Source organism: Condylura cristata, unplaced genomic scaffold, assembly GCF_000260355.1.
Source record: "Condylura cristata isolate star-nosed mole 26May11 unplaced genomic scaffold, ConCri1.0 scaffold00011, whole genome shotgun sequence".
Lineage (NCBI taxonomy): Eukaryota > Metazoa > Chordata > Mammalia > Eulipotyphla > Talpidae > Condylura > Condylura cristata.
The window spans coordinates 57,317,244-57,330,475 of NW_004567112.1; the positions used below are offsets into that span (position 1 = coordinate 57,317,244).

The 13,232-nt window shown below is 50.4% G+C and overlaps 3 protein-coding genes across 4 annotated transcripts in view; 1 reads left to right on the forward strand and 2 right to left on the reverse strand.

The window, feature by feature from the left end:
* Positions 1 to 2,399, reverse strand: part of CCDC116 (coiled-coil domain containing 116) — a 4,729-nt gene extending 2,330 nt beyond the window's left edge. The window contains exons 1-3 of the mRNA XM_004681103.1: positions 2,322 to 2,399; positions 1,016 to 1,573; positions 245 to 892 (exon numbers count right to left, since the gene is read on the reverse strand). Coding sequence (XP_004681160.1) covers positions 245 to 892; positions 1,016 to 1,573; positions 2,322 to 2,399 — 1,284 coding nt within the window. The remainder of the gene's footprint in view (positions 1 to 244; positions 893 to 1,015; positions 1,574 to 2,321) is intronic.
* A 3,060-nt stretch (positions 2,400 to 5,459) lies between these two features.
* Positions 5,460 to 7,292, forward strand: YDJC (YdjC homolog (bacterial)). 2 transcript variants are annotated; one of them, XM_004681104.2, is made up of 5 exons: positions 5,460 to 5,650; positions 5,740 to 5,899; positions 6,107 to 6,206; positions 6,346 to 6,523; positions 6,672 to 7,292. In XM_004681104.2, exons 1-5 carry the CDS (start codon positions 5,487 to 5,489, stop codon positions 7,036 to 7,038), a joined length of 969 nt encoding a protein of 322 aa, XP_004681161.1. In that variant the 5' UTR covers positions 5,460 to 5,486; the 3' UTR covers positions 7,039 to 7,292. The 2 variants fall into 2 exon arrangements, with proteins under 2 accessions (XP_004681161.1, XP_012578879.1); XM_012723425.1 differs by having other exon boundaries at positions 5,740 to 6,206.
* Positions 7,293 to 10,551: 3,259 nt separating this feature from the next.
* The window catches only part of UBE2L3 (ubiquitin-conjugating enzyme E2L 3), a 49,140-nt gene continuing 46,459 nt past the window's right edge, over positions 10,552 to 13,232 (reverse strand). The window contains exon 4 of the mRNA XM_004680941.2: positions 10,552 to 13,044. Within this exon, the coding sequence (XP_004680998.1) occupies positions 12,890 to 13,044 (155 nt within the window). The 3' untranslated portion in view covers positions 10,552 to 12,889. The remainder of the gene's footprint in view (positions 13,045 to 13,232) is intronic.

The window sequence follows — 13,232 nt, forward strand, 5'->3', positions numbered from 1 at the left end:
GGCAGTGGCAAGACAGAATGCAGGGGGAGGGTGGTGCTGCTATGACTGGGGTTGTGGGGTGGGTCTGATCAGAGGGCAATTCTACCACAGTCCTGGGTGAAGGCAATGTGAGGTGCAGCCTTCGCCAGGGCTGAGGTCTCTGCAGGAAGGTTAGGGAGGGCCTAGAAGTGGGCATGGGTGATTTTTTTACTTCACCATCCTGGTCAGGCACTTCCTGCTTGGGGGAGAGGGAAGGGCTGGGGACCTTGGACTTTTCTGTAGGTGTCACCTTGAGTGTGAATCTGGTGGTCACCTGGGCACTAGACACAGGGGAACCACCTTCCTTAGGTTTGCCCCGTCCTCTGCCCTTGTTGCTCTTTCTCCAAACCATCTTAGAGTTGGAGGCTGTGTTGGGTATTGACTCGTTGAATTCATTGGGCTCCTCCTCATCAGTAAAGGCTATCGGCTTGGAACCTTGCTTGGGATTGGAATTAGGCCCTCTGGCAGCCTCCCATTCTGTTGATGGAAAGAGAGGACAGCCATCGTGGCGGCGGGCTCCACAGAGCTTGTCTACAGCCTGGTTGATGACATGCTGCAGGTCAGGGAAGAGGTGGTGCTCTGCCAGGAAGTCGAGGGTACGGTGGGGCTCTCGGAAAGAACAGTAGCCAGGCAGGTTGAAGGACAGTGGCTGGCTCAGCAAGGACTGGATCTCCTTGTTGAACTCTCGCTTGAGGAAAATGAGATCGTGCTCTCCAATCCCTGCCTCTGATGTTTCAGGTGTGCTCATGGTGGAGCCCATCAGGCCTGAGAACCACGACAGGGGCTGCTCCGAGGTCCACTGGCTGCTAGCCTGGCTATCCAGTGACTCCCAGAATTGGGAGTCCTTCAGGGATCTGGGTAGACCCAGGCCTTTCTGCAGAAAAAGGGGGAATTTCAGAGGTGTCCATGAGCAGCCAAATCAGGCGTGGCCCTGGCCCTAGGCTCTGGACTGGGATCCATTCCACACCCCCTCCTGTACCATGGTTCCAAATCTTACCCCTTTATTTTCCAGTCGCAGCAGCCGTTTGAGGTTCTTCTCCATCAGGAGCCTGTCCTTTATGGGTGGCAGTGCGCCTAAACCACGGGAACCCAGGTAGCCATCCTGGCTATGGGAACCCATCCAGCCAGTCATGAAACTGCTGGAAGAATCAGACATGGAACTGGAACAAGATGGGTAGTTGTTGGGGACCCCAGTGCAGAGGCTGGGCTGTGCACGGTGCCGGAGCACAGTACTAAGGTTGGGCCGAGCACGCCTGCGCTGCTGACCACACGGCACCTCCACTGGGTCTTGCACCTCCACCAGCGGCACACCAGCCTCTGTCTTCATAGTGGCTACTCGCTCAGTTGCCTCCTCCACCACCGTCTGTAGGCTATCCAACACCTGGCCCTCGACAAGGAAATCCAGAAAGCTGCCAAAGGGCTGCGGGCCCTTTGGTTTTCTGCAGTGACTGTGGAGTCCTGAGCTGCCTTTGGGGCCATAAGTCGGTGGTGGGTGTGGCATGTGGCCAAGCTTGGAGGTGTGCCCCATTTCTGGGAACAGTGGCTTCTTAGGTGGCTGCACATGAGCAAAAGGTATATCATAGTTGGCAGAGAAGATCACAGGGTAAGGGGTCCCTGAGGTCCTCCTATGGCATCAGGATCTAGGTAAGGAGTGGGCAGCAGAAGGAACTATATTTTGCAGTAAGGCAGCAATAGGTTTGGACACTGGCTCTGCCACCTTCAGGGTATATGACCATAGCATATATCCATGAGCATATCTCCTTTCCTTTTTGAGATCCAATCTGCTCTTCTGCAAAGTGAGCTTCTACTATTTAGAGTTGCCATGAATACTTCCCTGGCCTATACATTTTATGTACACAAGATCTGGCCAAGTCTGAAAGCCTATTCTGCCTTTACAGTGGAGCATAAAAAGGCAATGACAAACCCTTCTGAGTCCCACAAGTGCTCCTCATATGTCCACAGAGCAGGCCAGGCCTGTCTCCATTGTTGCTCTAAACTGATCACCTTTGGGATGACCCCTGTGCTCCTGCTGGCTGCCTTCAGTGGATTCCATACTCACAATCTAGGATCCTATTTCACTAAGTTCTTCTCCAGGCTGCTGGAGGTCAGGGATACACAGGGAATGAATTGTAGGTGATTAGCACCCAACAGGAGTCAAAAATGGTCACAGTGATAAAGCCACCACTAAGAGGCCCAGAAAGGTGATCAAAGGAAGACAACAAAGAGGGTGCTGTATGATCTGGGGTACCAGAGTTGGTGGGGAACATATTGGGGGATCTGAGGATCAGGACCCTGCTGAGCACACTTACCTGAGCCACATAAGTGGTGTGGCCAGCCTCATCATCCGCCAAGTATCCGGAGTGGTGTCGGCAGCTGGTCATGGTGCTGATGACCAGGTCCAATGCCTGCCACCTCTCTCTTCAGTGCTGCAACACAGACACCGAAGTTCCTCTCTGTGCTAGGTAGGTAAATAGTGTGAGGCTTCCCCTTGGTCTCTAAGCAAGCTTTCCTGAGTCTGTTGGTCCACCACTGGCCAGTGGTGACCGGTTTTCTAACTCCCTCACTTCCTGCACTCTCAAACTTCATGCATCTGCCCTTCCTTTACTAGGAGTCTCCCCATACCTTAGTCCTCCCTCCACCTCCGCGCATTTGGGCACCGCCTTTAACCAGAATCATCAGGGATGAGGGATCGTTGTATCCTGCCTCCCAACCCTCTAGGGTTGAGTATATGCGACCCTCCCAGATCTCCTCCCAGAGTCTGGGAAGCCCTTGTATCTACTGCTAACCAGAATCATCCCGCTCCCACAGTCTGCGCTTCACCCGCTGCCAAGCCAGGGCGTTCTGAGCCCACTGGAGGGCGGGGACACTGTGCTTTGGGGTCTTCCTACAGGCTACCTGCTTTCTCATTTGCATGAGGCATTTTGATTGGCTCTCAACGGAGCCGCACAATCGTGGGGCGGGGACACTTTGGCTCCGCCCCGCATCTCCCGACTGCCCGGCCCTCATTCTCTCAGGCAGCGGGGAGAGGAATACGCCGGGATCGACTCTGCTAGGCAGGAAACCCTCGGATTCTCTTTCAACACCTGATCTTAGGGGAATTGAAGGGACCAAGCCTCTGTACATCTAATTTTGCACTATCCTAGGCCTCCTACTCTGCGCCTTACCAGAGTTCTCTGCCCATTGTGAACAACCCGGTGGATCTTTCTTAAGCCCTTTTCACTCTGCAGTCTGCCTGAGCTTAGTGGAAGATGCCGGCTCTGAGTCATAGATGTAGCTTCAATTCCTAGCTCTGCTGTTTCCTTTGGGTGTGATGACTCAAACTTTCTGCTTCTCTGCTGTAAAGAGTTGAGTATCCTTCCATATGGGAGTATGTAAGTTAAATAAAAATGTCATACAGCGTACGGGATACCCCAATAAGAGGCCTGTATCTTCATCATTTCACCCTACTTTCCCCCACTGCCCAGTAACTCCTCCTGCACCCTACTGAAAGACCTCCCCCTCAGTACACACCAAACAGAATTTACTGAAAATCCTGTCCTAGACTATGCTGAAATCTTGTGGTTAATTGTCTACCAGTTGCATTCCTTGGGTGTAGAAACTGAGTCATACACCCCTAATCTCTTTCTTTTATTTAAAAAAAAGATTTATTTATTTACACATATAAGAACTGGGGTATAGGCCAGAGGTGTGAAGCAGGTGAGAGGATTTACCAGAGACAGAGTGGGGAGCAGAATAGGAGGATCTATGGAAACACACTGCTGAGGGGAGCAGTGGGCAGGTCAGGTGAGGTCTGCTGTGCCATATGGGTCACCCCTCTGACCAGCAATCAAATTCATGCTGTTAAGGGGAAGGATGTCCTGAAGGAACTCAGAGTTTTGTGGACTTCACTCCAGCTTTCTGGACTCCACCCCCCTACTCCAGTGATTGGAAACTACAACTCCCAGCAGTACCAAGGAGAGAACTGTGAAGACCCCAAGGGCAGAGCTAAGCAGGCATTCTGGGACTTTGGGGGATAAATAGGGAATGATTTTTCAGTAGCTCTGGGGGGAGAGGCAACTGGTAAGATATTCTAGTTACCTTATATCTCTCTTTCCCTGGGTTGTTCCTTTTCCTTTCCTCTTTTTGTAAATAAACCCATCATTGACCCTTTTGTGTGTGCCTGCAGTACAACTAAATTTTAAGCACACGGGTGAGGACCCACAGACAGGCAGCCCAATTCACACTGGGGTGCCCTGTAACAATGCTACAGTGGCTGCAGATAGCCTCACAGTGCTGTACTTTAACCCGTTGTGCTATCAGGGAGGGCCCTAAGTTCTAATATTTCTAATACATTGGGTGCTCAAGAAATATCAGTTCCTACTTTTGAATCCCTAGGACATCTGGTTTTTTCAGGATTCAGTTTTCCAGTGAAGAATGATGGTTTAGGCCTGACAATCACAAGTAAATATAACAATCTTTATGCTAACAGCTTGGGGAAGGGATTTTTGAGACCTTCAACTTTTAGAGTATTTTTTTCTCTAAAGCTTGGCGCTGCCCTCTCTGCCCATGAACAGCCAAGGTCAAGTGGACAGGGTAGGCCCAGATGCATACCCAGAACTTCATTCAAGGGTAGCCCCAGAGCCACTTCTGGCACAGTCACTTTGGGCAAGTCACTTTCCTTTCTGGGTCTCAGTTTCCTAATGTGTAAAACAGGAATGACATGACCAGTCTCATAGACTGGACATAATATACTTTCCTTTGGGAAGATCAAGACAGCTACATCATGATGAAACTCTGGCTGTCAAACACAGTGGCTATTTGTTTAGTTATCCAGAAGGAAAGTTTTCTAGGCCACAGAGAGAAAAATGAAGGTAGGAATGTAAAAGTTGTAGTCTTGCACAGAATTCAAGAGATTGAAACAGAAAGGAGCTAATGCTTTCTCAAATGAAGGCATTGATAGAAACTTTATTTTACTTTCTTTTTTAGAAGTTTTACTAATTAAGAAAAAGCCTCTTTTTTGTAAAAGAAGAACTATAAACGACTGATAAAAATATGGAAATGTTCATAGTCACTATAAAAAAATGAAACATTACAAGAATAACATGGGTGTGGTCATCATTATCTTTGGGATGGGGAGGTGATTAGGTATGATTATTTGTTTAGACAAGCTATTGGAAGGATTCTATCCAGAAAGGTAACAATGGTCACCGCTGGGAAAGATAAGGGAGATTTTTTCCCTGTATTTTACATGTAGAATATTTTTGCAGTCATGTCCAATTTGCATTAAATGGAGACTTGTTCTCATTAGGGTAGAGCACACAGAGAACGGCAGTGGGGGTGGGTCGTTGTAGACCACACCTGAACCGGTAGATGGCGCGAACAAAGACGAAGTGCAGCCGCTTCTGGGCGTGACTTCGGTTACGTCAGGGGGCGGGGCCTAGACTACCCCGCTACTCCCCTCAAATCCCCCGGCGCCCGCGCGGGCACCCATGGCCCGGCCGCGCGTGCGGCTGGTGGTCACCGCGGATGACTTTGGTTACTGCCCGCGGCGGGATGAAGGCATCGTAGAGGCCTTCCTGGCGGGGGCCGTAACCAGCGTTTCCCTTCTGGTCAATGGCGCAGCAGCGGAGAGCGCTGCAGAGCTGGCCCGCAGGTGAGGAGCCGCCCTCTACGTGGCCCGGGCGGCTTAGGGCGCCATTCGCCCAGTGGTCGCCCGTGCTCCTGCTCACGTTTCGCCTTCAGGCACCAAATCCCTACGGGTCTCCACGCTAACCTGTCCGAGGGCCGCCCTGTGGGCCCAGCCTGCCGCGGTGCCTCTTCTCTGCTCAGTCCTGAAGGATTTTTCCTCGGCAAGATGGGATTCCGGGAGGCAGTGGCAGCCGGATGCGTGGCCTTGCCCCAGGTACGGAAGTGCGGCTGCTGGAGGATGCTGGCAATCACTTCCAAAGCGCCGCCCCGAGGGTACCATGAATCCCGGAGTGGCCGGAGTTGGGCGCTTGGATGCTTGCCTGTTTCGAACACTGGAAAATTAACAAGGAGGCACGTGGACAGGGCCCTCCTCCCTGGCTGGGGCCGGATGTTGAAGGCGCCTAAAGTCCTCTACTTCCAGGTTCGCGAAGAACTGGAAGCCCAGCTGAGTCGCTTCCGGGAATTACTGGGTAGGGACCCTACTCATGTGGACGGACACCAGCACGTGCACGTGCTCCCAGGTGAGTGGGTTTGATTAAAATAAAAAAGGTTCATATATTTGGGGTGTTGCTTTTAGGTAGGGAGCAGTGCCCCCAGATGGGGTGGGAAAGGCCCCAGGTGGCAGAACTTGCTCCTCCCTGACCCCCGTCTGGCTCTCAGGTGTGTGCCAGGTGTTCGCAGAGGCGCTGCAGACTTACGGGGTGCGCTTCACGCGGCTGCCGCTAGAGCGCGGGGTAGCTGGCTGTTCGTGGCTGGAGACGTCCGCGCGCGTCTTCGCCTGCGCGGTGGAGCGCGATGCCCGGGCAGCGGTCGGCCCGTTCTCTAGACACGGCCTACGGTGAGCTCTCCTGCCCCCTGCCCAGCCCAGCCCTCGGCCTGGAGGGTCGAGACACATCCCAGATAAGTCTGCCCGGGGTTAGTCCCGCCTCTCAGGTCCTTCTGTTCCCCACTGCTTACTGCTTAAACACCTCCTCCTCCTTCCATAGGTGGACCGATGCCTTCTTGGGCCTGAGCACTTGCGGCCGGCACATGTCCGCTCACCGCGTGTCAGGGGCGCTGGCAAGGGCCCTGGAAGGAATACCGGAGGGCCATGTCCTGACGGCCGAACTGATGGCGCACCCGGGCTACCCCAGTGTGCCTCCAGCCGGGGGTTGTGGTGAGGGCCCTGATGCCTTTTCCTGCTCTTGGGAGCGGTTGCATGAATTGCGTGTCCTCACTGCACCCACATTCTGGGCCCATTTTGCCCAGCAAGGAGTGCAACTCTGTGCCCTTGATGACCTGCACTCCAAGAGACCCGGTGATGGGGTTCCTGGTGAAGCCACTCTGGAAACCTTAGAGCCCTCCCACCTGTGACCCTGACAGCCAAGCAAACCTTTAGTGCTCAGGAGTGAGGACCAAGGAAGGAATACCTGGCACAGCCCAGAGCCAGAGGCTGTAGCCAGTTCTGTGACTTCCTGGGCAAGTCCACATGGCTTAGAGTGGTGAGGAGAGCTGTGGCTGCAGGATGGGCCTGTGACAGCCCCATTGCTGCTCTTCACTTTGCAGCTTGAGCAATTTGTTTAGGCATGTAGGGAAGAACTTGCTTATTAATAAAACAACATGTATAATTTAAACTTGGGTCTTTTATAAACTGTGCCCAGAAAATCTTGATAGACACAAGGGACAGAAGCTCCTCTTGGGGCTTAGTCCAGGTCACTAACCCAGCAAAGACATGTAAAACAGGTTTCACATTGTGGTTTTGCTCATGCTGAGGTTTTCTTTATTTTGGGAGAGTGGGGCAAGAATGTATCACTAGGCTTCTTTGGTGAGGTATAATCTCAATTTTGATTTTAAAAAGACATCTACTGGCCTTCCCTGGTGGCACAACAGGTTAAAGCTGAAGCTATCCGTAGCCACTGCAACATGAGTTTGATCTCCGGCTAGAGACGTGACCCACATCTCCTAACTCACCCGCTGCTCCCCTCAGCAGTGTATTTCAGTCATCTGCCTGTTCTGCTCCCCACTCTGTCTCTGGTGAATCCTCTCATCACCCCTGCATCTCTGGCCTGTACCCTAGTTGTTTTGTTGTTGTTGTTGTTTTTTAATTTAAAGATTTATTTATTTGTGCATATAAGAACTGGGGTACAGGTAAGAGGTATATGGTGCAGATGGGGAAGGTGGGGACAGGGAATTCTCAGCAGCAGAGTCCTACTTGTTCCAGAGGGTGGAAAGGCAGATGCAATACCACAGTCCTCTTATCTCATGTGTCTCACCTTATTTTCTCTGTGCACCAGACACACCAATGTCTCTGTGTTACAGACAGGAGTGCTACAGCGGGACTTTGAACTTAACCTTTCCATTTATTTGCCATGCACTGTACCAGGCTTGGAATCAGTTGCCAAAAGAATTCTCCCTACTCAGGCAACCTTGAGTGGCATGCAGCTTTCTGAAGGGTTATAGGTGGGATCTTGCTCTTCCTTGCCACCCTCTACTCCCCACCACACATGCTCCTACCCACTTGACTGTGTCCTTAGCTCTGTATTCTGACTCCATTTTCCATCCTAACCTTCCCTTCATCTGGATTCTTCCAGCCACAGGCTCTTTCCTACTACCTTCCATTTATGATTGTGAACTGGATCACAGTTTGGTTCTTCCATTTGCCTTGCCCTCCTCGCCTTCTCACCTTAGCCTAGTGGGGTCTGGCTACACTACTGAAGGCTGCTGGCATAGTCACTTCCCTGAGGTGGATTCTGCTGTTCTGAGAAGAGGAAGAAGCTGGCTCAGGGAAGGTGATAAGTGTCTGCACAGATGCAGCAGTTCTGTCACCCAAGGAGAGAGAAGAAAGGTGAGGTCTAGCCCTAGGACCACAAACATTAAGAATGAAGAGAGAAGGATGCGGCCAAACTGGGAGGATAATCAGATAATGGAGGCCCACTTCACAATATGGTAGGAAGATATTAGGGCCACAGGCCCCTTGTGGGTTGGTTGCTGACATCCCACTAGAGTGGTTTCTTATGACAGGCCTACTTTGGCAGTGGGCTTACTGTTTCCCACCCATTCATCACTCTTTTACAGAAGTTGTGCATTGGTTCTGGGACACACAGCAGCTTGCAAACTCAGATTATGATATACAACATATCAGGATGTTTGCTGTGATCTGTGCTGCACTGGGAGTGTGGGGCAGGAACACATTGCAAAGTGTGGGGCCAAAGAGGGGTTCCTAATCTACTGAGATGGATCAGGGGTTGTTCTTCAGTGACTTTCCTCCCTGGGACTCAGTTATGGTCCCTGAATAGTACTGGGTAGCCCAGGGCTTCCCTGGTGGTGCAGCTGATTAAAGTGCAGCACTGCGAAGCTTGCCACAACTGCTTCAGCACAAGTTCAATTCTTGGCCAGGGAGCTGACTGACCCACATGTTGTGGCAGACCTCTCCTGTCTCTCCCGCTGCTCCCCTCAGCAGTGTACTTCAATCTGCCTGTTCTGCTCCCCACTCTGTCTCTGGTGAATCCTCTCACTGTCCTTGCACCTCTGGCCTGTACCCAGTTCTGTATGCATACATAAATCTTCAAAAAAAAAAAAAGTATTGGATAGCCCTTTTCATTCTGATCCTGAAGTTTTTACATGGTGCCTCCAGGAACCCTCAGTAAGGAAGAACATTCCATTCCCCCAGGAAATAGCCATTTACCACGTATTCAGTATTCTTCCCTTGGGCTTTGTGTACTTAAGTCCCATCTTCAGCTCCATTCCTTGGATTGGTATCACTCTCCCTGTTGTAGAAGGGAAAGGGGTGGAGGTGGGGGTGGGGAAAACCAGAGCAGAGGGGGCAGGAAAAACTTTTAAGACTAGCTCTGGCTTTGCCTTTATCCGTTCAGGTGGCTGCTCTGTAGGGTGGAGCACAAAGGTGGGTGCTGCCAAACAAGCCAAGTGGGGGCAGAGCTGAGATGCTGCCAGCCCATGGCCTTGGCAATGTGGAAGTCCTGGGGACTTGCCAGAGGAAACTCAGGGGGCCAGAAGGTGACGGAAGTAGGCTACAGTCAGCACAGGAATGATGAAGTGGTGCCCAGATTGATCTGCTTATGACCAAAAGAAATGACCATTCTTGTTTCCTGTGAAAGGACACCCCAAAAGAGGTTCCCTTGGGAACCAGGATAAGCCTGGTCTTAGCTGGTGTCAGGTTCCCAGCCAGCTGAGAATTTTAGTGTCACAACTCTGGTTGGATCTTGTGCTGAGTTAGTGCTCCTGATGGTGCCTGGCAGGCCACTCATCTAGAGGTCGGGAGGTGGCTTTTTCTTCTACATAGAAGAACTGGGGTGTAGGTTAAACGTGCAGGGGGTGAGGATTCACCACAGATTGAGGAGCAGAACAGGCAGATTTACCTAAATACACTGCTTGAGAAGCAGAGGGTTAAACAGGAGAGGTCTGCTGCACCATGTGGGTCAGCTCCCACAGGCCACTGTGGTGGCAGGGCTAAGATTTGAGCTAAGGCCACCAGGGACACCTGGGAAGGTGGCTTGACTGGAATAATTCAGCTCACTGAATCCTCAAGTATATCCTCCACAGTTCCAAAATCTTGATCAAGACAGCCAAACTTCTGGGGTCCTAGTCTGGTCCTCCTTTGGCTCACCAGACTCAAGAGATGTGTGTGGATATGGAGGTGGTCCCCTTCGTAGATATCCCAGAGGTTTCCAATGATCTGGACCCAACAACTTTTTCCGTTCCCCGGAGATGACTAGAACACTTTGTGTATCTCTAACAAAGGAGCAAGGAGGCAGAAATTGCCTGATTAGCTGCTCAAGGACCTGGGCCCCCACCGCCCAGCCCCCATAAAAGCACAGGTACCTGGCACTGCCCACCCCCAGTAAGGAAGAAACCCACACAACCAAACCAGTATCGGAGAGCATTTTATTAAGGGCAGCAGACCCAGATTGCAGCATCTTAGAAAGCCTATTCTCTGTCTTGGGGGAAGAGCTGGGAGGACAGGGAGGACCCGGCACACTTCACTTCTAGAACCTGACAGGGTGAATTCCTGAGTGGGCTCAGGTCAGCAGTGGCTGCTCTCCCCTTCTCCAGTGGATCCAGCTGTTTGGTTGTTGAACAGCCAGGGCTGCCAGCCAGCACACTTAAAGCCTGCCAAGGGCTTAGCCACACACAGTACTGGCCACTAAATGAAACAAGCTGCCCAGGGCCAAGATGGGGACGACCACCTGCTGCCTCAATCTCCAAGGGCCAGGCCTCTGCTGAGAGTCCCTGAGGGGGGGCTGCCGGCTTTGAGAAAGATATCCTCCCGTGGTGAGCAGATAAGTGGGGGTGACAGGCGGGCAGAGCTGTGCTGGTAGAAATATGAAGCAAAGGGACAGTTTCCAAGAATGGCAATATTTCTGGATTCAGAGAAGCAATAAAAACAAATAGTGTCTTATTTGGACAGCTTCTGGCAGAATTTGGCATTTTATTACAAATCTGCATGAGTGAAATGAAGTCCATCATTTTTCTGCTAGTGCAACAGATTGAGAAATGCCGGTCTGGTATACTTGTGACCTCAAACACACTGGGGGGTCTTCCAAGAACCTAGCCCTTTCGTACCTAGCACTATAAAAGCTGAATTCATTGAGACCACAGGGGCAATGCACCCAACAACTCAGCAATGAAATGCTACCTACCCTATCCATCACTTCCCACTTATGCAGTTAAAATCAAGCTCTTACAGACTTGGAGACCCAGAAAGGTCTCCAATTATAGAACCAAAAACAATGCTTTTAAAGTCTTCCCAGGATCTATTCTCCCCCAACAGCCAAGAAGGGGAAGCCACCAGTATCAGAAGTGGAGTTGGTGACACAAGGCATTTGGACCATTGGTTTCCTCAGTGTCAGTGACAGGTATTCTCTACTGTTTCAGGGACAGTTTCACTTGCTTTGAAAAAGACATTAATACTCAAATCCTTACAAGTTCATCTGATGATAAATTCTAAGGTCAATTTTTTATTTCTACAAAAAAAAGGCAGTCAAAATAATATAAAACACATGTAAAGGATATTGAGTGAGCTTCAAATGGAGCCTGACTCCGCAAAGGCTGAGTCCAGAGGGATAGGGAAGCCGTCTTGTTCCTGGCCTGGGTGCTCTGAAGGAAGCAGCCAGCAGGGTGTTGGCAACCCCAGACTGGTGCTGGCTATGGCTGGAGTCCTGCCAATTCCAAACCCTGAAAAGGGTTACACTGTGCCGAGGGAGGAAGGGCTGGCCATGGTAGGGCTGCTTGCATTGAGGAGCTGGAGAGCAAACTCCGTGGCACATTCAGATGGAGCTCGGTAACAGATGAGCGTGGAACTTCAAATGGACATTCTGGCCTTCACGTTGTCTGCAATGACCACATCTTCTAAAATGGCTGCAGGAAGAACACCAACCTATAGCTGCAGGAGCTTGTCTGGCGAGACATTCCTCATACAAGTGCACAGTGTCCTCTGGGTGAAAGGCCCTTCCCTGGGGTCACCACCAACCTGATGTTGCAGGTTTCTCCAAGCAGGCTGAGCTAGCCTGGAGTTCAATCACACACACAGACATCGGGATATGCCCATTTAATCAATGCTGTAGTGACATTTGCCAGATTTTTATGTAAGAGCTGGGCCTCTTTTTTTCATGGGGAGTGGGGGTGGTGGTAGTGATTTGCTTGTTTTAAAATCTTTTAAAGGAGTCATTTTATGGATGTTATAAACTCCAGTCAAAAACTGGAGAACATGAACTAACTCCCACATCAGCAGTGCTACATAGGAGAAGAAAAGTCACCAGATATCCCAGTGCCGTCTCTTCTCCTTTGCAGAGGAAACCAGGTCTGGGTCTGCGGAAGTGAATGAGTGAAAAATAAATTGAATGTGAGAAAGTGGGTGCTGCAAGGGAAAAGGAGAACCACATTTTTTTGAACATTAAGGACTAAAGGTAAATTGAAGATTTTGGATAAATTTGGACAAGAAAAGAAACACCATTCTTTTAAAGTAGATTGAAGCAGTGATTTTTAAAACAAAGAAAGCAGAACTAGAACATCTTAAATTTTTAATCCTTTCTTTACAGGTTACCTAGACCACTTTTGATTAAGAAAACTGTAGAAAGTTAGTAACTGCCACAAGCGAACGCCAGGCGGTGGCACGTGTCAATTTTCCACAGAGTCCTGCTTTGCGGGGTGTCTGAATGCACTGCTTGGGGTCTCTGCTCACACTTGCTGGAATCAATCATGGCAGATTTTAGTCCACAGGTCGTTTTTCCCCATATTTCTTTGTAAATTCTTCAGCGTTCTTACAGAATTTTTTACGGTCCTTAGAGTATTCTTCAGCTAGATCAGCCCGAAGCGGGTGTTCGGGCTGGGGGTCATTCACCAGTGCTATGAGGGACTGGATTACTGCCAAGAAAAGGACAAAACATTACTGGTTAGAACAGTTTCAAGAAAGGGCCTAGGCAAGAAACACAACTCAGACTTTAACACTGATTTATAATTATCTGTTTACATTTAAGACAAAAGTAGCTCTCATTTATCTAAAATTCTGGCCACCAGCACTCAACCCATCTTTCATCTATAATTGGGTACAA

Excerpts from the sequence above, each read along its gene's own strand:
- YDJC (XM_012723425.1), top strand. The coding sequence starts at position 5,487 with ATGGCCCGGCCGCGCGTGCGGCTGGTGGTCACCGCGGATGACTTTGGT. Across the intron at positions 6,207-6,345 it reads GCACGTGCACGTGCTCCCAG|GTGTGTGCCAGGTGTTCGCA; the intron begins GTGAGTGGGTTT and ends TCTGGCTCTCAG. Across the intron at positions 6,524-6,671 it reads TTCTCTAGACACGGCCTACG|GTGGACCGATGCCTTCTTGG; the intron begins GTGAGCTCTCCT and ends CTCCTTCCATAG.